At 43.3% G+C, this 27,617-nt stretch overlaps 2 protein-coding genes across 3 annotated transcripts; one reads left to right on the top strand and one right to left on the bottom strand.

Annotated features, from left to right (window-relative positions):
• On the bottom strand, positions 1-18,191 carry ibtk (inhibitor of Bruton agammaglobulinemia tyrosine kinase). Of its 2 annotated transcripts, none has more exons than XM_076150296.1 (29): positions 18,030-18,191; positions 16,368-17,298; positions 15,971-16,067; positions 15,660-15,784; positions 13,514-13,624; positions 12,567-12,737; positions 12,243-12,360; positions 11,905-12,085; positions 11,543-11,666; positions 10,929-11,106; positions 10,588-10,741; positions 10,106-10,490; positions 9,266-9,522; positions 9,092-9,178; positions 8,920-9,002; positions 8,416-8,453; positions 8,194-8,290; positions 7,985-8,086; positions 7,709-7,826; positions 7,371-7,431; positions 6,947-7,074; positions 6,446-6,558; positions 6,104-6,249; positions 5,843-5,967; positions 5,533-5,634; positions 5,294-5,449; positions 4,673-4,879; positions 1,857-1,989; positions 1-1,377 (listed from the first exon to the last, which is right to left on the bottom strand). In XM_076150296.1, exons 2-29 carry the CDS (start codon positions 16,689-16,691, stop codon positions 1,252-1,254), a joined length of 4,047 nt encoding a protein of 1,348 aa, XP_076006411.1. In that variant the 5' UTR covers positions 16,692-17,298; positions 18,030-18,191; the 3' UTR covers positions 1-1,251. The 2 variants fall into 2 exon arrangements, with proteins under 2 accessions (XP_076006411.1, XP_076006412.1); XM_076150297.1 differs by having other exon boundaries at positions 5,533-5,631.
• Positions 18,192-20,214: 2,023 nt separating this feature from the next.
• On the top strand, positions 20,215-22,465 carry tpbg (trophoblast glycoprotein). The gene has a single exon (XM_076150580.1). It carries the CDS (start codon positions 20,729-20,731, stop codon positions 21,872-21,874), a length of 1,146 nt encoding a protein of 381 aa, XP_076006695.1. The 5' UTR covers positions 20,215-20,728; the 3' UTR covers positions 21,875-22,465.
• The last annotated feature ends 5,152 nt before the right edge of the window (positions 22,466-27,617 follow it).

Raw genomic sequence — 27,617 nt, 5'->3', positions numbered from 1 at the left:
TCTTTTGCACAGGTAGGAGATTTTATTGCATGCCAATTTTTCTCTCTTCACATCCTTTCTCAATCACCCGTATAAATGGAAATTGAAGAAAGACGAGAGCACGCAGTCCTGATCTGAGATACCGAGTCAACATCGCCTCAGTTACATCCAAAACCATGAAGAAATTATGAAACCAACTGCTGTACCTGTATGTGGTTAATGGTTGATAAAAGGCGCACCGGCTTAGCTGCATCTCATAACTTTCCACACAATCAAGCCCTGCTGTCCAGCTGCATCTAAGAGTGTCTTTTAAATATGCCAGATATATCCATGTTCAAGCACAGTTTCACTTTTCATTGCAGAATGAGGGGTGGACTTCACTGGTTTTAAATGTTAAATTCTGTTCATTCGTCTCGGGAGCACAGCGTGTGGAAACATTCTTCATAAAAGTTCCTGTAGCTGTAGAGATGATCAAAGATTGGGAAACTAAACTCCCAGACATCACAGTGGGCACTTAGTGTTGATGCTCAGGCCTCAAAGAAGTTTGAAAGCTGAATAGAAAAGGTGACGATGTTAGATGTGCTCAATTCACTACAAAGGCCGTTTTCAAACTTGTATCCTTATCAGATCTTCCTCTACAGTTGTATTCCTCCTCTTCAACACCAATGAACTGAATTGAATATGTAAAAACCAGTGGAGTCCCCCTTTAAGAGGAAACAAACAATAAAGAGTTAATGCACTAATTTGGTAAACAGATCATCTTGTTTCTCATGCAACACTTGAGACATATGTTCACACTTGGCACTAATCACACCACTGCAACTCGCCGTCCACATGGTGTCGTCGCACAATTTATGGTTTTGAAAATCTTTGGCAACTAAATACGGCAAAAGCTGTTCTGCGAAAAGAGTTTGCTTTCACATTATTCTACAGAGAAAGATCCAATCCTACCCCAAAACTGATTTACAGAAAAAAAATAAACATACATGTGCACAGACACGCACACACGTTCTCTCTTTCCCTCTCTTGCACTCCAACACACACACACACACACACACACACACACAAACCTACAAGACGTTAAGCAGCATTAAAAGTAACACTTCTGACACAAGCCTTAATTTGCATCAGTCCTTATCCACACTGGTGTGTGTGAGTCTGAGGATACTCTCCAGCAGTGACTGATATAAATGAAGATGCTTGGGGATGATACAAGTATGGAAACAACACAGAGTGGCAAACCAGCAAAGTTGCGGCTGTGCTGTTTTGCTCTCAGTGTTTGTTCCAAGTCGGGGTTGCGATCGGACCGCACGAGGTCCTCTCCACTACGATGAGCTCGTCGGGGTTGTCATGGGCGTTGTAATGGAACAGAAGGTCCTGGATGGCCCGCTCTTCAATCTGGACACGCAGAGAAGGAAAGTGTGTTAGAGAAAAAGACAGAAAGGGGAAATTGTAGGAAACAAAACCCAAACTTATTTGAGGGTAAACAACGAAAACGCTGACACTGTGAGACCTGATGATAATGTGGGAGTTTTGCATAATAGCAAACAGGCAGCCACAGAGAAACAGAGTTGAGCGCTTGGTGAAGGCACTGACAGGAGCCTGGCGAGAACCGCTGAGAGCTGCGAGGCTGTCAGGAGACAACTGGAGGCACCTCATTACTAACAAACACTGTACACAATGTGACACTCGTTGCACAAATGTGTGCCGAATGGAAAGGAAGGAAGGCGCGCTACAGTCGACACCGCCCAAAGCATCACTAAGCTCAGTCTAAGCCTTTCAGTTGGCTGTTGCGTTTACAAACCATACAATCACTCACACCCGCTTCAGCCGCGACCGCACGTATAAACACAAACGCACAGACAAGATATGTTTACCTGGATGAGCGCCAGTGGCTTCTCTCGGCTGCGGATGAGTGCGGCTTCCTGCTGCTTTTCCTCCTCCACAATGGAGGCAAAGGTCACCAGGGAGGACGTGGGGGGGCTGCCGACCGCTCCGAGCACCCAGGGCCTGGGGGAGGAAGGAGGTGACAGAGAGAGAGGAGAAGGAGAGACAAACAGAGAGGACGGGGTGACAGGAGTGTTAGTGTTCCAGTTATGACAATAGTGAGTGAAAGCAACAAGAGGGGAACCAAGGTGGACAAAGGTTGAGTCAACTTTTCCTGACAAGCTGTCCACGTGCCTTTCACATGCATCATGTATGAGGATTGTGTAACAGCACTGCATTTATACATCTTCGTGTCTTGTCATGACATGTAACACCATGACATGTCAAACAGATGACACAAGCAAACTGCACTTTGGTTTATGCAGGCTTGTGTGCGATTTAAAGGTTATGTCATACTATCTATTACATGGGCACAGTATGTTGTGGTCTCACTTGTTAGGAGGTTTAGTCAAAATCACAAGTAGAAGGCATTTTGTACAGTAATGTTCTATTATTATGATACATTTGAACAAAGCACAAGGCTGCTCGGGCTTCCTCCGCCTCGGCTTCATTGTTCTCTCCAAATACCAAAAGGAACCCGAAACCCACTTCCTGTTCTGTATGATCCAATGTGACACGAGGTCTGCCCTTATCAATTCTGATAACAATCAGAAGGTTCAGCAATATGATTCACACGGCTTCTTAATATCCAGAGGTCTGCAGCGTGACGCAGGAGCAGACACACACACACCGCAGGAAATAAGCCATCTCAGGTCAGATAGAGAGGGATACACACTTACAGGAAAAGATGAAATGTGGGACCTTTTTGTGCCCAACTATTGTTTTTTCTACTATTTTATGTTTTGTTTTAGCAGGAGAACAGGCAAAGAAATCATACTGTTTGTTCCATAAATAACATATTCAAGGGCAGAGAGAAAATAGATTAAAGTAAAGAAAGTACGGGTGTAAACAATGGGATAATACACTCATACAAAAACAAGGAACGTCCCAGATATAAACCCACACAAGCAGACACATAACACATGGCCAACACATGTCCAAACCTAAAGGACAGCAACAAGACACACAGTGAAAGCATATGCTACATATATATGCCACACGTGCATACTCAGACACACACACACAATACTGTAGAAGTTCTTATACATATGGTCCAACCCCTACATAAACCATTACACCAATCTTCTAGTAGTTCTTTGTTGAATCGGAAGTCCCGGTGCTTGCTAGGGAAGAATCGCCTCCCTTCCGCCATGGGGGCGGAACGACGGAAACCTACCTGCTACCTCGCCTCCCCTTACTCATGCTGAGTGTAGCACAATTTCACTTCTTCTATAGAATTTGAGAGTGTATTGATTCTTGTCATTGGTTTGGCACCATTTGTTTGTGCTTTGAAAAAGCTCCAGCGACAGGACGTCAAGAAAGCCGGTGAATCAATATACTGCAAAGGCGGGGCTTCAATGTTTGCTACAAGTCTTTACTGAGCTATGGTGAGATTGAGTGATGAATCATAATTAAGAAGTCAAATGTTAGGGAGGCGTGGTATTTGGATATCTACCACTTTAGACGTGTGTGAGGTGACTTGCACCCAAAAGAAACTTGACTTGACTTTGGGACCATCCCAGAGGGTTGGTCCCTTGGGAGGCAGTGGCTCAGTGGGTAGAGCTTCCGCTTGGGAACCGGAGGGTTGCCGGTTGGAGCCCCTGCCGAGGCACCCCTGAGCAAGGCACCAAACCCTCAATTGCTCCCCCCTCTGCGAAGGGTGGTAATGTAATGTAAGTCGCTTTGGATAAAAGCGTCTGCCAAATGATCGTAATGTAATGTAATGTAATGTACTCCCACATCACAACAACCTATAAGTGTGAATTCCACATTCAAAATCATTGTACAAACCATTATTGTTGAATATTGGTGTTTTATATTGGTGATTTAATTACCTTTAGTGTGTGAAACATCTCTAAGGCATAAGAAAGCAGAGGTACTATTTCTTATTTTGTGAAAATAAAACATATTTACTGATTTCCAAAGGCAAAGCACAAAGCAGCTTCTGTATTCACTTCAAGCCGATCCTCCTTTGGTGTGCAAATGAGCTTCTACAAACACAGAGAGTATACCTTTCATTTCCTCATCGTGTTTGATTCAGTGTGTGTTTACCGATCGCTGTTCTGCCTTCTTCATTTGAGCGTTTGTCTTCATTGACTTCCACTCGTGTGTGTTGTGTTTGTCTTGCTGACTGGTGACATTGTAAAGGTCGGCGTGACTTGGTCTCAAATGGGCAGTTCATCCTGACTGCACTGGGTCATTCAGAACACACAACAGTTTTGCCCCTGTTTCAGCAGAAGTCAGTCAGTGCTTATGTCTGATTGGTGCTCCTGTCCAAATTCTCACACTAGCATTTATTCAGTCTTCAGTCAGTTAGTTACTCGACACCCACTCATCAATACTTCCCCTTTTATTTCTCGATCTCATGACCAGTGTGTTTGTTTGCATGTTACAGATCTGTATTTTTGTGTGTGTCTGATGACGGATCAGAAAAGAGTTTTGGCTGGGTGGAAGTTGAAGTAAAGGGCTTAGCTTGGGTAGAGCACCAGTGACCAAGTGCTCCAACAGTGCCATCAAGTGGACATTGGCGGCAATGACAGTAACGACAGGTTGAGGGAAGCTTGGTTGATAAGGCATATGTGTTATCTGAGTTGATGCAAATGCTGGTTTATGCACAAGCTCTTATTTGGCATTTTGGTATACATACCCAGCGGGTCTTTCTGGCTCACTGGTTTCAGCACATTTGAAAGTGACCTTCCTGGCAGCAGCGGCAGCAGTAGCAACAGACGGAGGCCCATGAGCTCCTTGGACCCTCTGGGCCCCCGTCTGGCCTAGTCCGATCAATCGGCTCTCCTCCTCGGCCACCAGCTCCCGAAATGACCGAGAGGAGGGTGGAGACTGCACTGCTGTTGCCCTGCAAACAAAATGTGAGAAAGAAAAAAAAAGAAAGAAAAAAAAATATATATTGTTCATCATTGTTATTTATGAAGGTTATGCTTCCTACGAATATGCAATCTAGATGTGCTCTCTGGATATGAAAACAATATGAACACACTCTTGCCTTTGCACATAGAGAGGCACTTTAGGCAGAGTTACTGAGTTACTTTTCATTTGCTGCAGAAATAGTTTTGTGTATTTAAAAGGATTAGGATTGACCCTAGATAAGCTGGTGTTTATCTAGGGTCAATAGTTGGTGTAACAATATTGTATGACTAAAGCTGGAGAATGGAGGAGAATGCGTAGCTGGTCAGATGATAACCTACAAACAAGGAAAACCACAGTCTATGATGCATCCTTGGTGTCCTTGGTGTCTTAAAAGTTCACTCACCAGGCCTTCACACTGCCTTTGGATGGGGTCACTGTGGGGGTCAGTTTGGTTGTGGTGGATTCAACACTGGCCTCTTTGTGGGCCATAGCCAACATCTTCCTCTGCTTCTGGGACAGTTTAGAGGAAGCAGGGGAGTGCTTGCTGCTGACACCAACACTACAGGCAGTAAGAAAAAGCAAGAGGTCTCAGTAATTCAAACATAGTCCGCAGGTAAAATGAATTTATTTCACTTCTCTTACCTCCCAGGGCTTTTAGGCGTTGCACCCAGGGTGTGCACAGAATTAGCTTCCATGTCCATGATGGCCCTCAGATCCAAGACCGGAGTTGGACGAGCAGGGCTGCTAAAGGCATAAACACAGTCACACCTAGCACATAGGACATACAGCTCCATGCTCACTTGTGATTTATTAACTGGGATTGAAAACATTGCCTCCATTCTCAAAACCACAAAACCTGTTTCTCAGAGCAAACATGTTTTTCTCAGGGTAGGAGAAAAGAACAAACTGGAACCATTGAGGTTTAGATCAGAATCATCCACATCTATCTTACCAGGCTTCGACGGGACTGATGGTTTGTGGGCCTGAGCTCCTGGGCGGAGTCAGGAGGCCGTTCCGCTGGGAGGTTGGGGTGGTGGGTGGGGTTTTTGGCCTCTGACTGACAGCAGCTTTCTCATCCTACACATAATTAAGGCAGTCACAGTTGCTTATTCAGAGTTAGAGATGGTATGTAAAGGTGTATCTATTGCATGTTGGAGCTGTACAACATTTAGAATGTGTTGTATCTGATCTATTAAGTTAACTGTGTACTAACCTCAACCCTTTCGTGGAAGACAGGAGACTGTATGTCCCGGGGGCTTCCCACCCCCATGCAGCTGCCCTCCGAGTCCGATGTCAACAGCTCCTGCAAGGACTCGGCTGAGTTGGCCTTGCCCGACTTTGTCAGACACGGAGAAACAACTGTGAGGAAAGACAACAAAGCCTTAACAAAAATATTACAGGGTTCTGAAATAACTTGATAATTTTGTTAGGGAGCTGCTGGCTATAAAGGAAAAATAAAAACCCTTGATGTGGTTTTTGTCATTATGTGAAAGAACAACAATAACCAGTGTTTGATGCAAAATGTGCCACAAAACAATATTGTGTGTGTGCGTACCTGCAGCAGGAGGGCTTTGAATGATATCAGAGAGTGTGTAGCCCGCTGAGCTGTCAGAACGCCGCCTGGGTTTCTTTTTAGCTTTTATCTTGGCTTTCTTCAGCAGAATTTCCCTGCAAGAGAGCATTTTGAGCAAACACTCATTAGCTGATATTTATTTTTGCAAAAACATGAATACATGTGTTTTAGCACATACAGTACAAACAGATTATTTATGATCAGGTGATTAGTTTACTTGGAGAAAATTACAACAAACTTGTTGGACAGCTTTCCAAATGAGAAGTTCTATAAAGGTTCACATTTCAATATAGACATCCCTAATACCATCTATCTGGACAAAGGGATGAATAGCTGTAAAAACAATAGGAATACAAAAAAAAGCTTGTGTTCATGATCTGTATCCATATTATAGAAGCTGGCTCCAGTAGAAACAACCAGAATTCTTGCTCATACAATATTTCTTTCCAATTTTAATCAGAGATCAGAACATTCCTTGTATACCTGCAGGAGTGATCCACTTCTACTTCTGATTTGGGGCTGAATGCTGAGTCCAGATCTTCATCCTCGTAAGCACTAAGGTCTGGGGCACCGGGGTCTGGTGTGATGAGCCTCCTTTGCATGGCTGGGATCTGATACCAAGCAATAAACAAAGATTACTAAAAACATCAGGACAGACCAAATCAGCATATCCAGCGAAAGTTAGCCGTTAACAATTCTCAATTTTGTGACTCAGAGTTACTGCTCTTGCTGTAAATTATGCAGAAACATCATTCACAATCAAATCCCATTATAGAAGATGAGGAATTGCTGTTTTCAGTTTTGTGCTTTCATTTAAAAAAGGACTATTCATTCCCTACTTTAGCAAGCTTCTCGCAGCTCATCATCGCAGCTTCTGCAGTTTAAATTGTGAGCGTGGATCACTCACCATCTTCCTGTAGGATGCAGAGAGCTCCAGAAGCACTTCATCACTGAGGATATCCAGAGCTCTGAATGGAATGCAAACAAGAGAAAGAGAAAAATGTTCTTTTGTCTTGCATTATGTATCCAACTTGCTTTGCAAAGAAATTTTCTGCATGCATCTTCATCATTATTTTACACAAAAAATTATGTACTCTGACAAACTCGATTTTATATACGTAGCACCAAAGCATATTTCAGAAGCTTGCACCGTAGCATAATAGAACTTTTACAATACTGTACCAATAAAGCTCACAGAGCCAAAGTTTTAGTGGCAAGCAATGTTTTCCTTCTGTACGAACTTACTTTGACTCCAGCAGGGCGGCCATGTTCAGCACGATAAACTGGAGGCAGGAGAGTTTAAGCTGCTCTGCATTGTACATTGCTGCAAACTCCAGCAGCTCTGCAGAATTTTTCAGGGTCACTGAACAAAGAAAGCACAATGAAAGGGTTTTCAGAGAAAACTATATGCCTGTGTCTAAGAATATTATGTTAATTCATTTTCTGTTTATGTTGTTAATGTTTATGTTAAATAAGGAGTGGTTGAAATGTTCGGGCAAATCAAAACAAGACAGGACTTACAGTTCTCAGTGATTGCAACCTCACATATCTCCTTCAGGCGTGTGATGAGCATCTGGTCGGCCACAACCAATGCACTGCAGACAAACTCCAGGTTCAGAGACTCTGTAGGGGGGAAAAACAGAAGATCTGAGCTCACCAGTACAGTTTTCAAATTTAGCAAAGCACAATTCAAAATGTGCCTGCAGTCAGATTGAAAAATGAGTATTTACCTTTAATGGTGGGAGACTCATCTGTGTAAATATACTCGAGAATGACGTGCAGAATCTCTGAGCTGGTAGGCATCTCCAGTGCAGTACAAGACGTGGCCTGAGGGGGGTGTAAGAGAACAGTATTTTCAGGTCTGGCTCAGAAGATTTATATGTGCGTTTACTCACAACAAAAGGAATTGACCTTTAAAGAATACAAGTGCATGAAATAAAGACGTGGCATACCTCGATCCAGGGGTTTCCAAACATACTGTTGAAGTATTCTGCAGAAAAGATGGAAAGAAAGATTACAAAACCAAAACACACACTCAACATCCATAGCACTATAAAATAAAGCTTCTCCTGAGCACCACAGGTCTGGTGTCCCCAGAAGGGAAAACATTAAAATAACAAACAAACTCAAACAACATGTTGAAAACAATAAGTAGCCTCCCTTTTGCCTCCCTTCTGTCTATCTCTCTCTCTCCTCTTTCCCCTCTTTCTATATAAAAAATGATCTCCAAAATCCCCTTCACCTGTATGCACAATGCCATGTACAATATCTGCTTCAATAAAAACAAATTGCAAAAAAAGAAAAAGAAAACAATAAGTAGTTACTTATGGAATATTCAAAAAGCCTTTCCTGGCCACTTTGGACAACACATCAAAATGCAGAGATGTTCATTATGACAGGAAGTACTAAGACAGTCTGTGTGTGTATGTCTTTGTGGATGTGGATGCAGTGCTCACCCAGTCTTGCACAAAGCACACTTTTGTGGCAAGGAAACTCTTTTCCCTCTTCAGACTTTAGAGTAACATCACAAAGGTAGCCGCTGTTGGAGACATGAGAAAATGATTCATTACTGTCAATCGTTCATTACTGTTTGGTTCACTGTTACCAAATTTTATACGGTAAACTTACCATTTTCTCTGGTTGAATTTAAGTTTGTTGCCACTTTTCTTCTGAACAACATTGATCTTTCCATGTTCATATTTGACCCCGTCCAGTCTGTCAAAGCATAAAGAAAACACAGTTACAACATCTGACAGAGGGTCTCAGACTGAGTCCTGGTTTGAAGCTCCCTTGGTCTCTCACCGTGCAGACAGACTGCCCAGGCCCAGCTTTTTTGCCACACCCTGTAAAGTTTTCACAGGGTTGGCCCCTTCCTCTTTGGCTCCAGCCTTGTCACCTTTGCCTTCTTTCCCCTTCTTGCCAGCCTTGCCAGTCTTGCTCTTGGCCTTGTCACCATCATCTTTGGTTGCAGAGGGAAGGGAGCGGTAGACCTCGAGGGCTGAACGCCCTCTCAGGCTCAACTCCTGCAGGCTGCTGATAAGCCTGTCCTCCTCACAATCCTGCCAAAGAAACAGACAATAGAATACACACTCGCTACATAAACCATTTCTGAAGGCTGCTGTCTATATTTTTGGACTGAAATTGCTTACAGCAGACATTCAGAATCATTGTATTTAACCGTTTTTCAACATATGGACAAGTTATATGTACACAATCATTGTCAGTTTTAAGGGTGTCAAATGTTTTTTTGATTCAGCTATTAAATCACTTACACAGGTGTGCACAGAGAAATACAATGTTATTTTGTTAACAGAAGATATCAGGCTGTATGTTTTTAAGTATTTGTCCCACTTACTCAGATGTCAAAACGAAAGAAAATAAAACATAAGACAATTCTACTGATTGATCGTTTCCTCTTCATTACAAACTGATTAACTAGTATGGTTAAGGCAAGTCTTGAGTTTCATAAGAGATTTGAGAGTATAAACGTTACACTACACAGGAATTCAGCAGTCAGTTCACCAACTCAGTGCAAATATGGTTTCATGTAAAGAAGTTGATTGGCCTTATTAAAAGTGTGTGCTATGAAATCTTGGGCTGACTAATTCAATTGTTTTGTGAATAAGCCACTTCTTTCCTCACCTGGTGTTGACCTGGCAGGAGGCCTGAGACTCTGGGCCGGGATCCATGCACCAGCAGCTCACAGGAGTCTGTGTAGATGAAGCGCAGCGCATATTCGAGCATCTCCGGAGATACCTTCTCCAGAATGAGTAGATCGCAGCCCACGGAGTCCTCGCTCCTCCTTATTTCATCTTCTATATCCTCTTCAAGCCCGCCCCGTTCGGAGAGAAACTGCTTCCGGAAGAAATCGGACCTCATAGACAGAATGTACTTGTGAGCTGGAAATGTGCGATTGCCAGCCTGGAGCGTGACATCATGGATGCTGTCCATTTCATCTGCCTCCTCCAGTAGACACCGGAAGTGTTCGGAGAAGGAGGATGGAGAAACGGTAGGAATCTCGTACATGCTGGATTGAAGAAACAGGGTAGAGAATGTCAATCAAATTCATGCAATCCCGTATAAGTGTCTTCTTCTTCTTCTTCTTCTGGAGATACAACCTTTACCTTGTTTTGGGATCGGATTGAAGCACCCCAAAGTTTCGCCCTTTGGAGTCCATGGTGACGCTGATGGCTCTGTGGACGTTGGGGAGTTTCTCCAGGCGGATTCGCTCGTACACTGTTCCAGCATCGGAATGACCACAAACCTCTACACTACCCTCTGTAATAGGACAAGAAGCCTTCAAATCAGATTGATATCATTTTTAATAACTTCTTGTCATTTCTGACACCTTATTGCCTCATTTTGTTAAACGTTCATTTATGTTACATACATGTTACGTCATTTACCTCAAAGATAAAGTCACTATTATGTAAATATTTACACACATGCCGATTCAGTGGTTTACCTTTTTTCTGCCCGTGCTTCTTAATTCCTCCAGCCCAAGTGCCAATGAAGCCCTCCCCTTCCTGAGTCACAAACATCATGACGTTCCTGCTGAGAGCTATGTCAGAAATGTAAACCTGACGCCCGTATGCCCAGCGACACTGTCTCACTGAGCTGCCTGAGGAGCGCCAGCAAAACACCTGACAGGGGAAAAAGCAATAAAGGACACAATTCAGAGAAGGTAAGAAAAAGCATTCACAGCACAGCAAGAGCTGGACATAAGTGTACACATTTGCTTTTTCAGCTACAGGAATACAATGTAGACAGAGTGCAGTCCTGTTGCAATCAAGTCCTGTTGCTGCATCAAAGAAACACCGTGCTAGAGGACTTTCACCATTGAATGCGATTTGTGAAGCAAACTACAAGGAACATCAATTATGAGCATGAATCACATCTCACTATGCAAAATGAGGTGGTAGAGGTGAAACCAATTATAAGCACCAAATGGATGCCAAAACCTCGCTTTGGAAATAATAAGCAATAATAATTGATTTAGACCAATTCAATGTTAACATAATATTTCTCAATGGGGAAAGAAGCAGAGTAAAAAAATGAAAGCCCCGAACTTGGACTCACCCTCCCAGCTTCATCCAGCGCCAAAATAGCCACCGTCTCGCCTCCGACCTCATTCAGGACCTGTGGATCCACACGGTGGTCTAGACTGCCTCCACTAACCAGGACCTTCTTTATATTCAGTTGCCTGAGAGGAACAAACGTGGACACTTCGGTTCGTCAAAATAAAAACCCAGCTTCTTGATAAAAAATAAAATCCATAGTACTTAGTTTGTGCTTTTCACATAATAAACATTATTATATATGTATATCAATAAACCACACCCACAGACACATTATGTATTCAGACATTTAAATTTATGGATGGAAACACACATTTTACTGGTAAAAGCAACACCACATTTGTAGGAAAGGGACCAATTTACCGTGAAGCCATTTTCTTGCACTGGTAGTCAGCCAACAGATAAAAATCCCCCTTTTCAGTCACAACCACTGTAGCTCCGTCACTGGCTGCTGCCATGGCTATTGTAACATCCTTATGGTGCAGAGCGGACACCTGCCGGGGGGCTGTCACACATTTCTCACCGTTGGGGTCCAGCAGGTAACCTGGTGTTTCAAAGATACATTTTTTAGATAATTTCGCCAATATACACAGAGATGAAAAAAAAACATATTTTATTTATTAAAGGTGTTTTTAATCTGTGTATAACTGCTGATTTTTTTCCTTGCAGTGACTTGCTGACATTTGAAAGCTGCAACTTACCCAGCTGCCCTCCATTGAGTCCCATTGTGTAGACGGCCTCCCTGGTCCATAGCACTGTATGGAACCTTCCTGCTGCCACTCCAATCACAGTCCTCCCTTTCAGCGTCTTAGAAGACACCTGAATATGCAGAATAGAAAAGATTGAAACCTCAATAAAGGGAAGTTCCTCAATGTACAACTTAATTCCAGGGGTACTGGCTGAAAGCAATAACCTAAAAAGGAAAACAAATGACGTGCTGTCTTACGAATAGCAGGTTAAAAACACTCATGGGTCATTCCAACTATAATATGGATAACAATGGATGGTCTTGTCAGTTACTCCACCTGTTTTGGAACATGTGCAGAGGCAGGAGGAGGGGAAAGACCCAGTTGATGGAAGGTATTGAGGCCAAATGTGTAGACATAGCCTTCCTCTGTCAGCACAACAGTGTGGTCTTTAGCTGCCGCCACCTGGGAGCAGTGGTGGGACATCAGACCCTCAACCATCCGGGGAACCTGAGTAGAGGAAAGAGCAGCATGAGCCTGAGGGACTGGAGATAGTTATCACCAAGAGCTAAGTTTCAATGTGTTTGATTATGAAATTTCCATGCCAAATGAATCACTGAATTCCACAGAAGTTTAGTTCTTGCCAGAGTGAAACCACATGTGAAACAACATTCTTAGTCTCCAGTATAAAGAAATAAACTTAAGGACCACTCCATTGAAACACAGCCTGGGATGGAATGGGTCCTTGCATTGAGTATTATGAATATGCATAAGAAATGTAATCATGGAACTGTGCAACACTGTAGACTTTTATATTCAGCTTTTAATGCAACTCTGGTCAGGGAGGAACTTCCATCTTATCAGTGGCAAGCTGGAAAACATGACTGGCTGGAACTGTTTAATATTGACAGGCTTTGAAAAGGCATGATATGTAAGCAATTCATGTCAGCCAAAGCTTAATATTCAAGCCAGGAAATTCCTTTTCCACTTCAAGAAGGAATAATCATAATCAGCTCCATTCAAACCTTCTACACACACACACACAGGAGCAAGAGGCAGCAGCTCACTAAACATCCCCGACCCTGAATGTCTCACACTTATTGACATGATCTAAATTCCAGGAACTGTAGATATTTTCTTAATGTGGCGGTCACTAACCCATCATCCTAAGAGGGAACATGCCCCCCACTGATGAAGCTTCCACATTTATTTATCGCAACAAATGGCGCAGCTTGCGGAACCAAAATGACGCCATTCAATTGCAAATGTCATTCAACAGCTCTCACCAAATAAGTCTGTTCATCTCCGTGGCCAAGTCGTCCTCCCTGCCCGTGTCCACATGTGAACACCTGACCCTTCTGAGACAGGAACACAGAGTGGAATTTGCACAAGACCACCTATGGAGAGAAGACACAGCAAAACATGAACAAAATAAACATGAATGTTTTCGTTCTTGACGCTACATGTTAATACCAGACGGTTAAGTGCTCAGAGGGAAAAGTAAAAGTTAGAGACAATGGTTTGTGCCGATTAAAGCTTTGCGTCATTCTGATCTTGACCTCATATGAAGGGTTGTGTAGCATCTCTTTCCATGTCCCATAGCCAAGCCCTCGTGTAGTGATAGTAAAACACAATGCCAATAAAGGGCCCGGGCACAAGTGGAAAAGCAAACATCATTACTAATACATCACTCCCCTCAAGTCTTCAATAGCATACAGGGATGTTTCCTGGAGTATCACATTGATATGGACATCCACACACACGCATACACACCGGTGTTCATTTAATTAAAACGTGTCATTCTAGGATTAATATTTAACCCCTGGCACCTGCTGGACTGGACTGGGGAGACAAAGGCTACGTGGAGAGCAACTGGGTCATAGTGTGGTCATGAAATTAGATCCATCTGTCTCCTACCATGCTTTATGAAAATGACTTTGCACAACACGGCCAGCTGATCAGCAAAGACAAGACAAGCTTAAGGTTTGGTACATAAACAGCGACAATGCAGTGACATACAGACAAGATGAATTATTGCCTAACAAATACAAAGATAAGATATCTGGTTGCAAACATCAAACCTTAAAATTAGACTGAGTTACATATTAAGCACTGTCATTCTGTACTATGCTGTGTGATGCTGACTACACTGGAAAAATGGGCAGATGACGTCAGGATTGCCAAACAGGTCACCGCGGGGAGCTGTGTGAGCTCCTGGAAGGTTCACACCTTCCTGTCAGCTCCTGCCATCAGCTGTCAGATGTTTGAGGAGGCAGGAGAGACCACCGAGATGATGGGTAAGGAACAGTTTGGTACTATTCATATGCATATACGTCAGTAGGTTTGAATTACCATGATCTTTTTGTATTATATGTATATTTGTCTGTGTGATGTTACTAATCATATTATTATGTGATTATGGCAGCTGGCTGAGGAGACACCAGATGACAGATCAGACTGTCATCTCTCAGTCTGATCAGACCGACAGATGACGTGTCAGATCATGACATCTATGATGTGGAGGACATTGGAAAAGGGACCGCTGCAGTGAACTGGATGCAAGCATCATCTTGAGATGAAAAGCAGCAGATGGCATCAAGAGTGTCCAGCAGGTTACAAGAAGCACAAGCTAACCCCAGAGCCAAGACTCCTGCTGTGTGGGCTACTGCAACAAGCTGCAAAGCCAAACGCCTCTAGGAGCCACGACCCCCAGTCGGCCCATGATGGACACTGTCGCTTCAAGAAGAGGTTCCTGCATCTCTTTCAATTAACTGAACCGGACTGGGAAACTTGTCAATCAATTCATTAATCAAGCCATTTAGTTTTAGTTTTTAGTTTTCAATTTAAATCAAATTATTGTTTTTAATTTCATATTTTAATCCATCTTCATTTTCTTTGATGAAATGTTAAGTTGGGAATGAGATGAGGATCCTTGAGTGCATCTCATTTCTAGTCCAGGTCAGATCATGACCTTTGAATAAGTCATATGACCTGCAGCTTTTATCAAAATAGCAATGTGTGCTTCTCAAGCAGCATGTAAGCTACATTTTCACCGTTGTGGATTCATCCGTTAAGTATTTAATGCAACACTGGCTGTGCTTCTAACAGAAAAACATTTCATACAAATGCTGTTCCTCACCCTGAGGAGAAGCTCATGTGGTGCAGGACTCTGGGGACGGAGTGTTTTGCTGGTGTACCCAAGCGAGTCGACTTATCTGGAGAGCCCATGTGGTTTTCCTTTTTACGTAACACACACGTTGTCATTGCTTTAACAATCAGTATGAGGCAAATCCTGGTGTGAGGAAGATAGAAGAGTGGAGCTTCCAGGGTGGGGAAGCCCTACGTTGTCGTCCTTAGGGGATTCTAGAAACTATTTTCTTACTCCCGAGAGAGAGCTGGGACGACGACAACAACAGAGTGATGTCAACCTACCTGCTTGATGTAAACTCCAGTCCTGGCAAACACATCCACCAGCTCAGGGTGCTGTCGGCTCTCCTGGTTACCATGCCCAAGACTGAAATTGGTATTATTTCCCCACGTGTATACTTCAGTTGGGTCTGTGATGAGAATGAAAAGATGAAAACACAATGACACAGCTCAAAGGAGCTCCACTGACAGCATTGTCTTTTCTTCCAGTGAAAGGAGAATATCATGTTTAGCTACAGGCTATATGTTCTAATTAACTGTCACACTTAATGGGCAATAATATCAACTTGTACAGACGACTGCAGCTGAATTCTTACCGGCGTTTTTGAAGACAACATGTCTTGGTCTGTCCTTCATTGTCAAGTCCAGGACTGAGAGACCCTCCTTGTCCTGGGCGGATAGGACACCACCGCGCTGAAAGTCAAAGTCATGATAGAAATCAATTGAAATATCATGGAAAAAAAGCTTTAATTGTTTATTTGAACCTTTACCTCACATCAATCAATGCCAACTCTTGCAACATGACAGAATATTGTCGATGCATTACTGCCTCTAGACATTGCATAAACTAATCTGGTAAACAAAAATTTGTGCTTTCTAATTCAAAGATACTTGACTAAAATCATTTTTAATTCATTCCTTCAATTATTCTGTTTCGTGCTGTGAAACATTTACACAATTTTTATGAGCCGTTGCAAACATATGCAAACATACCTTAACCAGTGATATGAGGCAGTGGATGTGCCCGTAGAAGGCGCTGCGGTGTAGAGCGGTCCAGCCTGACTCCTTATCCTTCACCGTCATGTCGGCACCTTTGCTCTCCAGCAGCCACTCCAGCAGGGCCTTCTTGCCCGTGGAGGCCGCCAGGTGCAGGGCGGTGCGACCGAAGGCGTCTCTCAGGGTGGCCGCGTTGTGGCAGTGGGAAGATATGAACGCCCGCAGCCGGCCCTGAGAACTGGACGTGAGCGCCGCCACCACCTCCTCCCCGTGCTGCTTCGAGCGGCATTTGGTTGTGCAGCCAGGCGTCACTGGACCCATCCTGACCTCTGCCCTCTGCCCAATCTACGCAACGGACGCTTCCTTTTTTGATTACACACGTCCTACAGAGCCCCTGTGCAGGCCCACCACCCACAATTGCAAACAAACTCAAAATACAGCAGAATATGGAACCAAAAAGCCCAAACACAATGTTGCTAAAGTAAAGGTATGATAACAAAAGCTGCTCTTGAAGAAGAAAATAATATATATCACAAGGTCGAAATAAGTTTGGGGTGCTAGAATTGTGCTTGTGTTGAGGTTCCACCGCACCCTAGCAACCCCAGGGACCGGCTGTGGCTCGCTCAGTCCACCATTTCGACAAACGACACAACACAACCTAAGGTGCTTGCTACATACGACAGCATGCAGAATTCAATAAATAATAAATGTTCTAGAACTTTGATACAAAAACGGTACAAATATACTTTTTCCACATCCGCAAAAAATAGTATCTCTCCTTTGTACACAATTTACAAAAGGCAACAATTTCAACAACTTTCTGACCCCCCCTGGTCCAGCAGTCCAACCATCAAACTTGAGGGGAAAGTTCCCCCTTCCCCCCCAAAACTCTGCTCCCGTCTCACAACTCCATAATTGTAGAGTGAACCTGCGGAGGAAAATTAGAGAAGAATCAAGGAATCATGAAAACTAACTCACTTTCATTCAAGATTTGTTGACGGGGCGAATTGTATGATACGGGCCCATTGCTTTGCCTCTGCAAGATGAAGCTGGGATGACAAAGGTCAGAGGTCAGGGGTCAGGTCTGGTCTTTATAGATACCCAGGTCGCCTGAGTTTAGAGTTTGCTGAATAGTCGTTTCAGTGTGTGTGTGTGTGTGTGTGTGTGTGTGTGTGTGTGACGTCTTTCAAAACATACACACTCATCCAGGATATAAAGCTATCTTGATTCAGTGGCAGGATTATGTAAGAGGCCAACTGAACCCGATAATGTTACCTGGGTAGCTTTTTGTGTTTGACAACCGAGTCCCTCGTCTGCATTTTGGGACTCGATTGAACATTATTAGGTCAATTTACTTGTTGTATAAACTATCGTATTGACAATACTGCTGGCTAACTTGCTAACAGGCTGCATGCATGCAAGCTAAACTTTGACAGCTGCCACGTAGAGAGTGCACAAGCCAACAGCACAATCCTGACCCATTTCATACTTAAAAAGACACTTTGCGTCGACAAAAGCACCTTTATATGTGCGCAAAGTGAAACCTATCTAGATTGTTGGCGAAGATTAACTAGGCAGCTAGCTGACACATCAGCGAAGGATAGCGTCGTTGGCGACCTGTCCTGCTAAGGGAAACAACGTCCTTCTGTTATGTCTTACCTGCCGCTAGATGAAAAACAAAGATGACTTGTAGCTGGCAGCAATGTTAAACATCCACTGTGTCATTACTGTACAAAAAAAGAGACACCAAAGGCTTCGGAAAATGGATGAAATTTGGACAGGGCTGCTGCTTGAAATCCTGCAGTGTGGGTGAAAACCTGCGAGGAGGGAGCGGCTAACATGGAGACTTGTGATTGGCCAAAGGCGTATGCATTCTAACATGCCATTGGCTGATTTCTTCCACCTTTTTTTTAGCTATTAGTTGCGCTGTAATTCACTATAATGTCATTATTAACAGTTCTGGAGTTGATAAATATATTTTTTTCTGCTGTAAATTTACAAACTCATATCGTCATAGTAATCTAGACATAATACAATGTGTAAGTTTAAAGGTACAAACCTCAATAAGATAAATTTGTTTAGGATGACAACACATTTTTCTGTGCTATCCACCAACCCAACTGTAATTCTGTTAGAAGCTATGTTTAAGCGTGTGATTTTATTGATCGTCATCTTTATATGAACAAGAAGATATCATTTTGGGGATGTGCAAGTATAAGTATAGCAAAAATTGTGGTTTTGTTTCCTCCAGGGGAAACAAGATCTTACCAGGTTTCATGGAAATTACTCAGTTGATTGTTACATTGGCCCAAGCTAAGAGGAGGGGAGGGTCAAAGCAGGGTGAAGGTAGGGTTACACTGGGAGCCACAAGAGGCTTTCCAAATATGACATATTGATGAGTGGGCCCTCCCTCATCATTCAACCATGAACCTATCCACAGGTTTGTTACACAGCAGCATAATCCAACAAACAATGCTGTGACCACACAAGGAACCTCTTTGTTTTTTTAAATTATGCTTTATACGAAACCATTAAAACAATAGATAGTGCTTTGACCAGTGAATAAATTCAGACCTTAAAATATAAATCAGTTTTGCACCTTGCAGTTAAACTACAACTTACAGATCTACATGGGCAGAACAGAAGACTGCACACTTGCCTTTGTATCAGTAACACCCAGCTAGCGATCAAGGTCACCCACATCATGCTTAATCCACTGATCAGAATTCTCCAACTGCAATTAGTTCCTGTGCATTGTGAAATATTCAGAATTCCATGAATCCAGACTAGTGTGTGTATTAAATGCCCTGAATCTGGAATGTGGCAGTTCTGAGAATCACAACACGAGGAAAGAAGCTGTTTTGGTGTGTATCGGTTTTGGTCTTGACTGACCTTGACAAACCAGGATTTGGAAGATATGGTGGCAACGGAGTTATTTGTCAGTGATGATCTTGGCTGCTTGTTTCCTGGACCTTTAAGCGGTATAGAGGTGATGTGTTGCAATCTAGTTCTGCCACATGCAGTGGATGATGGATTACCCAACCCAGACTATGACTGAGGAGGAGAGGATGGATTCTATAATAGCCATGTAAAATTGGATCAACAGAGCCTGTGGCAGGTTGTTGTTTTTTTCGGTTGTAGGAGGAAGCGCATTCTTAATTCGGCCTTGATGATGTTAATGTTCACCTCCCACTTCAGATCTGGCCCTTAACCTCAAATACTTTTCGTTGATATCAGATCTGAGCCAGGAAACGAAACTTCATTACAAAATCACAACATGTACTCTGTTGTTAGTTTTATTTCCTCATTACTAGGAGTTATTGTTTTTCTTTGAGTAATTGTATATTGCATAATGGTATTTCCAGGAGCCTTATATCAACAGGAAATAGTAGATTCTGGGAAAACTCTATTAGGTTTCCTAAACCACATTTTATTCATATATTATTTATTCACACAGTTTTCCACTGCTACGATAATTGAACAAATGAGTAGGAAAGTATTTTCTAATGAATGGGATTTGATGACAAACGTTGTAAATCGACCTGGTTTCACCAGAAACCCAAACCTCCTCATTTATTTGAATGTCTGACAAGATTCGAAGCCTAAGAAACCATAGAACCATTTAGACGTTTCTATGGTTGTTGTCTTTTAACGTTAGATAGGGTGACTGTGGGGTAGCTTTTATCTTTAAAACTTGATGCTTTTCGTGGTATGGAAACAGTCGAAGCATCATCATCATCCCCATCATCATAAATACGCCGAGAAATGCTACCTGAACGCAACTTGGTAGAGTTTGGCGTCCACCCCTCTTTTGGTGAAAATGGTACGATCCCTCTTCCCAATGGTCTGCACAGGGCTCAGTCTCTCCTTGTAGTCTCTCGCTTCCCCCATCGATAGGAGCGGAAAGCTGGAAGTGCGTACATGTTTACGGCACCTCTGGGAGCGCGGGATTCCTGTGTGTTTCGGGATTAATAGCACATGTAAGTTACTCGCCGACTCGAAACGATTCCAGGGAGTCACACAGTTCGACAGAACCGTAAACGAATTGTATAGCATTTCGTTTTTAGCTTTGCAAAACAAACCGGATACACCTAAAAACTTTACGAGCTTCGCCGCGCTGCGCGTCTCCTGTATTCTCATGGAGACGTAAACTGAGCCCCGAACAAAGATGGTTTGGGGATAGTTATGTGGAGTCGGAAGTGGGAGCAGTTTTCTAAAGGATAACGCCGGGAAAGAAGAGTTGGAGAAAGTTTCCCTTGTGCGCTTTGGGAGAACAAGGCAACGACTCTTGTGGGGGTTTTTTTGTAAAGAAATCAAACGGACGGCGCAGACAGATTTATACAAGTGAGTGAGTGAAGATGCGCCTGTTGAGCTCAACGTGCGGGTGTAAACGCGGAGGAATCCGAGAAAGAGCACACAACTCTGGAATGATTCATTTGCTCTTCCTCCTTGCGGTCGTTTTGTCCTGCCAAGGCTGTCCGGAGAAGTGTTTGTGCTCCATTCAAACTGTGAAATGCCTAAATCAGGGCTTGGACGCGATACCGCATTCTTTACCAACCAACACCAAATACTTGTTCGTCACGGGGAACAACATTTCTCGTATCGGTGTTGAGTCATTCCCAACCCGGCTGGAGCTGTTAACAGATCTGTATCTCAGTGGGAATGAGATATTATCTGTGGATGCGATGGTATTTGACAACTTGCCAAACCTTGCTCGCCTTGACCTGAGCAACAACAAACTCCATGAATTCAGTGACGAAGCTTTTCCTGGTGACAATAAACTGCAGGTCCTGAACCTCAGCAGGTCTTTCCACAACCATTCCTCCTTGGAGACAGTCTTCAGTGTCTTCTGGAACGGAAGCTTCCCTCAGCTTACAAGCTTGGACCTGTCTAACAATAATCTTGTGGTTCTACCAGACGGCATTTTCTCAGACCTCTCCAGTCTCGCCAACCTCAACCTGCAGAACAACTCTTTCATCTCCCTTCAGAAGGGGTTACTGAAGGCGCCACCGCTGCGTGACCTCGACCTGCGAGACAACGGCTTCAAAGAGCTGTCCAACGCCACTCTGGAAGAGTTCAGCCTCAAGTCAGATCTCCGCGTTCGCTTGGCGGGGAATCCCTGGCACTGCGATTGCTACATTGAGGACATGGTGAGCTGGCTGAAAAACTCCAGCCAGGTCGTGGACGTTCTGAACTTGACCTGCGACGACCCGGAAGCCATGAGACGCCAATCCCTACTGCAGGTAGAGGCGTCCCAGCTGTTTTGCAAGTATTCAGGCGACATGGAAGGCGTGCTGGAGACTTCCTATGTTTTCTTGGGGCTGGTGTTGGCCCTGATCGGTGTCATATTCCTGCTGGTGCTCTACCTGAACAGAAAAGGTATCAAGCGGTGGATATACAACATCCGAGATGCGTGTAGGGACCACATGGAGGGGTACCATTACAGGTACGAGATAAACACTGACCCACGTTTGGCCAACCTGAGCATCAACTCAGATGTGTGAGTGAGGATGGGACACTGTCTGGACCCCTACAGTGAGATATTCAATGACTTCATACTATTAAGATTTGCATGAGAGTCTTCCTCCCCCTTTCCCCTCCTCGACGCTGTTCAGATTTTTTAACATCTGTCACGGCACCTGATTAACCCTCTCACGGCCTCCGTTCAAAACATAGCCGCATGTCCCGTTCCTGGCGACGTCATGTTCTCTTAACATTGCATGGACAGAAAAAACGGGGACGGAGGATTTTTTCGAAAGGTTGAAAAGTACGAGCGACATGTACGGCTTTGGACTTTTCCACGATGGACAAACGGATAATCTTTTAAATAAGACGTCAAGGAATAATTGACACAAAAAAACAACATGTCACTGCGCCCCTTCTCATTATGCCTCTGCTGCAGAGAGTCGCTATACTGCTTGTCCATGAGTATGTTCTTTTTAATATGTGAATTTGTGATATATGCCTTATAGTGCACATTGCATAGTTTTGCATTTAGTAAGTAGATGTGACTCCTTTTTTTGTGACTATATTCAGCGAAATAAAAACGCCTCTGGATTGCTGGTATCTGTTCTGACTGAGGCCCTTTAATTTGAAGTCTGAGGAATGTTGCGCCAAAGGCTTTGATGGAGGAGTTCAGGGCCACACACACACACACACACACACTCTCACACATTTCACATGCACATACGCTCTCTCTCCCCGCCCTGTCTGCGCACTCTTAAGCCTGAGGGAGTGGCACAACCAGCACAAGCCAAATAACCAAAACTCAAGCTCACTCAGGTTCACACTCAACTCCAGCATCTGGGGAACTTTTTGCTGCTTTTGAAGTTCACGTGTGATTAGTTGGAAAAGAAAGTTAAACTGAAGTGAGACAGTTAAGTTAAGACATGGATGAGCGTCATTGGAGTCCAACTCTTTATCTCTCGTCCAATTTGCTTCCAGCTGTGAATCTGATAAAAATCTGAGCCGTACTATGAGTCGTCTTCGTTCCCCCCCTTCCTCCTTCCCCCCCCAAAATATCCTGGAGGTGTGTCTCGTGGGCAGGTTTTCCATCCAACCGATTACATCATATTGCAAGCATTTCGAACATCTTAAAACAATGGCTGCTGCTGCAAATCTGGGGAAAAAAGATGAATGCTGTTTTGTGGCAAATGCAAATGAATGCAAACAGAACCCAAGATTCAGATGAGCGCACACAGAGGTATTATGGAAATGAGCTCAAGAAGCTTTTCTCTCTCCGTGCGACCTCGTCTAAGGGAAACCACCAGCTTTAACAACAAACTGCCAATTGCCACTTTGTCCTCGCCGTCCATTTTAATATTTAATACGAAGAACATATTGTGTGCGCGTTCTGTGTGGCATTCTACATTAATGACCCAGCGTTTGTTGTCGTCTTGGCACAGAGATGACTGCGGACCTCTTCACCCCTTTGAAGACCACCTAGAGATAATTTCCACTCTCCCTCCATCTGTCGCTCTGACACACACACATCTGTAGCTGCATTTACATTTCCCCTGCAGCTACATGTCATTTGTAGAATAACAGCATGGTTTCTATAGACTTTGCTCACTTTTAGCAGCATGCATACAGCAGCAGCAACAACGGTCTGCCTCTATTGTGTGTGTCGGTCTATCTGTCTGTCAGTATCATAATAACTGTAAATGAATTCTTCTTAGGCCAACATCAACAGTTGCTATAATCCCCATTGTCTCGGGATGCGTTGGAAGAAAGCTGCTTTTTGAAATGAGAGGAAGGAAAGCGATGTGTAACACTATCTATGCTCTGCTTCTCTGACTGCTGGTAATGTCCGCTGTATCTCCTGGCAAAACAGCAGACACTTGCCTGTCTCTGTGGGCTTCAAGACATGTTCTCACACCTTCACTTTCACACTTCCTGGAAATCCCCTCATGGGAGGAATTTGTTCAAAAACAACAAATAAGAGGTTGGGATCTTCACGCTCAGTCGTTAGGAATAGACTGGGCATTTTTAGTAGATTTATTCGCAGTGATTTCACAGTTTGTGACTCAGGTTTGTGATGATTCCCGACTGTATTTTCTATTTAACGTAACAATGATTCCAGACAGCTGAACAAGCACAAGTTAAAATAAGGCCACAAGCAATCGTTGTCCCAAGTGGACGTGCTCACAGCGCATATGCACGATTATGCCCCCCCCTCCCCCCGCCCCCCCCAGAGTGAGGCTTCTTCACCTGTGTGTCCCAGGAGGAGACATACAGGTGCAGGGCTGCTTACAACCTAATGTTTCCACAGAGACACTGCCAGTGAGTAATCTTCCTTACACACTTGATGCGGCGCAGATTCATATTAACAAGTGATTTTGCTCAGCCACGCCTTGAGCCACGGTTGGTAGAGCAGGTGTAATTACAATGTTGGGGGGGGGGGGGCGCGCAAGGGAGAAGGGGGGGCAGTCGAAGGGGAGACGTGTGCAGCTCTGTACGAAATACAACACCTTCTCTAACTGACTGAGTGGCCCCTTTGTGCTTGTTAACACCAAGTCTCCAAACAGCTTCGACATCTAAATAGCTGGTCATTGACTTGTGTGGGTGTGTGTGTGTGTGTGGGTGTCTGGGGCGGCTCCCCGGGCTTTCCGCTCGTCTGGTCAGCCTGTCACCTAAAGCCCGTTTGGTTTGTTCTCGTCACTGCACAGAAGCTTTGTGGCACATGCTGAGAGCTCTGGGAGTCGGGGTGAGAGAAGCAACATTAGTCTGGTTCCTCTGCTATCTGGCTGACTCAGGCTAGACCCACTGTTGTGTGGTTTACAGGAAGCAGCTTTGATTTGTGTTCCCAAGATAATGCAAGAAAAGAAAGATTTCATTGTTTCTGTCCTTTTTACCGAAATCATTTATTTTTTATTTTTGAATAAATATTGAGGTTTAATTTAAAATGTTTTTTTTTATGACAAATCTTTACTCTTATTTTAGTTTTGAGTGTATTTTTATTTTATTTTGTAGAGGTTTTACTATTTGTGCAATCATTTTATTTCCACAATTCAATCTTTTTTTTAATTTAATTTAGTTTTCTTCCATAATTACAAACCTAAATGCTGAGACCGCATTTCACATTTCATCTTCAGTCTTAATCTTTATACCATTAAGTCTGACTTATTCACGTCTCGTTAGATGATGTCACTATGCTGTAGCTAATCTTTTTGTAATTTCATTACTCTAGCTGATAAATGGTTGAATATGAGTAATGTGAAGTTTCATGAAGAATCCACACAACATGCAGGAATCCACAGTAGTTCATTAGCATTTCCCAGAGTTTGGGTTGTATAAATTTGTCTTTTCTCTATCATCTGCATCTTTTCAAGGTAACTTTAAAGGGATCAGCCCAAACACATCAGCCATCAGAATCCCACACCTGCCAAGGCGTGCCCTTCTTCCTCACTCTGCACACGACAACGCTGTTCCGTGCTCACTACCATGTCTGTTGAGCTGCATTTAATATGCCAGAGCTGTTTCTCCATGTTGAGAGAGTGACTGGCAGGTTATCAGATCGCCAGAGTTACGTAATTACATTCACAGCACTGCACTGGTCTGCTGCTCCACAAACACCTGGCACGTTGCCCCAGCTACTGACCTTTCCTTTGAAAAAACAACATGCTCTGCAAATGGCAGTCATACGGTCACACTTTGTACACTGAAAGCCACATAATTTGAAACAAAGAAAAAGGAATAACCAGAATTTGCAACGTTGCTCCTGAACTATTTGATTTTAACAAGATTTGCATCTATACTTTGTGCGTTGGTGGCCTGGACTCCTCCTCACTGCAGCCACCACAGCCTCCCTCCACATGAGATGTCTTGCCTTCTCTAATGTGGATTTATGATGCCACACATAAGCGCGTTGTGGCAGCCTGCCTCCTGTTGAGCCATGTTGGACGTAATGAACAAGCGTCCACCTAAACGAAGACGGATCTGAGCTGACAGCACCGCTGCCTCTCCGAGCGCTCTCTGCCGAGAAGCATCCACCGCATGCGCTTGAGGGACGAGGAGCAGAGATGAGGAGGTGGATGCATCATGGCTCAGAATTAGATATTTGTTGGGAGTATCTGCTGATCTTATCCAAGAAACAAAGAAGTAAAAAGGACAGAAAATAACGTGAAAAAATGTAAAGAAAAGATCTTGTTGAGGGTCATGAAAGGTGGACTGTGTGTTTTTACAGAATGTTAAGTAAGTGCAAGGTAGCTGAGGATGTGAAATGTTAATCATATGCTGACCTTTGATGAGTGACCTTTTCCTTTAGACAAAAATGTATTCATCTCAAAATATGTTTTTCTCTTCATATGTTATATTTGCAAAAGAGAAAACACCAGTGTCTCTTACAGCCCAACTGTTCCAATGTTTGTTGTTTGTTACCTTGGTACTTACAAAGTTACCATTGATTACTATTTTTTTATTGTTTATTCTGAGAGTCATTTGTGCAATTTGGATAACACAGATCACACACACACACACACACACACACACACACACACACACACACATTTGGGCCATAGGTGTGCTGGCATACATAACCTTACTGACGTAATGCTGCTGTTGTCCGGGCGTATTGACATCTGCAGTGACGATGCCTCATTATAAGTTATGAATGTAACATTTTGGCAGCTTATTACTTGAATACCTATTTGGAATAAACTGAAAATTCTTGAATTCTTAAAGTAGTACTTGGGACCAGGCCTTCCTATTCCCTGATAACAACTAAAGTACCCATAGGACCCTGGATGAATGTGTCTTATGAGTGAGAAACTGGGAGCAGTATACAATTAAATAAGTGTAAGAGATGGAAGGTATGGAAATTTGGACAAAATCCACTTAAAAAATTGCTTTTCCCAGATATTTCTCTGCTGTAAGAATGTTTTTGAATCAGTGAGCCGCTGATGAAAACATGGTTGATCACCTGTAATAGCTCCCAAAATAATCCTAATAAACCTGCCTTCAGGAGTTAATGATGTCTCATTTCTCAGTTTTATGAATCTAGGTGTCATATAATAAATCTTCAACAACCTTTCAGGACGAAGAAGTGAGTCTTCAGTCAGCATAGTGAATGATGAAATGTTATCACTGAACACCAGGGCTACAATTATAATCAATCAGGCACACATGGGTGATTTATGTGTGGATTTTAGAAGAAAGTAGTGCCCTCCATGAATCTGCTGTAAACTCAGCAAGCCTGCATTTTGTAATATGAGGGGCAGGAGCAGCATTTCCTTCACATTCTAAACCACAGGAGGCTGATTAATGCGTGGACATGCACATCTGATACTGAGCTCAACCATCAACCTCTCGTGTGTGCTTCAAAGCAGAAAGTGAGGCGTACAAATGTTTTCAGACTAATTTGTTACTTAAATGAGCTGTTTTCATGGCAGGCGTGCTGAGAAGATTGCCGGCGCTAAGGTTGCACATCCAATCATCTTTGGTTACAAATGGTTCATTTCGAACAGGTTTCAAAATGCTCCCGGCTCCGTCTTTGGTCTCGGAGGTTCACAAAATGTCAACATGTTCATTGATCTGTGTTAATTTTTGCCCGTGTTTGCTCAATTAATTGGAGGGACAATAATATAAGAGGTGACAACACTGTTTGGGTAAACATCTGGAGTTTCCCAACACTATTTGTCCAGATGGTGCCCTGTGAATCGTGTGGGTATACTAATAACACAATTTGGTATTCAAATGTCTATATGTAAATGTTAAGCATGTAGAGTTCTTCAGTCCTCATGGAAATGT

The sequence above is a fragment of the Genypterus blacodes genome, unplaced genomic scaffold (assembly GCF_046128005.1).
Source record: "Genypterus blacodes isolate CSIRO-AG114 ecotype Tasmania unplaced genomic scaffold, CSIRO-AGI_Gbla_v1 ptg000052l_1, whole genome shotgun sequence".
NCBI classification, from domain to species: domain Eukaryota; kingdom Metazoa; phylum Chordata; class Actinopteri; order Ophidiiformes; family Ophidiidae; genus Genypterus; species Genypterus blacodes.
This window is presented reverse-complemented; position numbering and strand designations above follow the sequence as displayed.

Bases quoted from the DNA above. Each gene is read 5' to 3' on its own strand.
- ibtk (XM_076150296.1), bottom strand. From the start codon at position 16,691: ATGGGTCCAGTGACGCCTGGCTGCACAACCAAATGCCGCTCGAAGCAG. The intron at 15,785-15,970 runs GTAAGAATTCAG...TTCTCATCACAG, and splicing joins TGTTGTCTTCAAAAACGCCG to ACCCAACTGAAGTATACACG. The intron at 7,827-7,984 runs GTAAGTCCTGTC...TTCTTTGTTCAG, and splicing joins GGTTGCAATCACTGAGAACT to TGACCCTGAAAAATTCTGCA.
- tpbg (XM_076150580.1), top strand. From the start codon at position 20,729: ATGCGCCTGTTGAGCTCAACGTGCGGGTGTAAACGCGGAGGAATCCGA.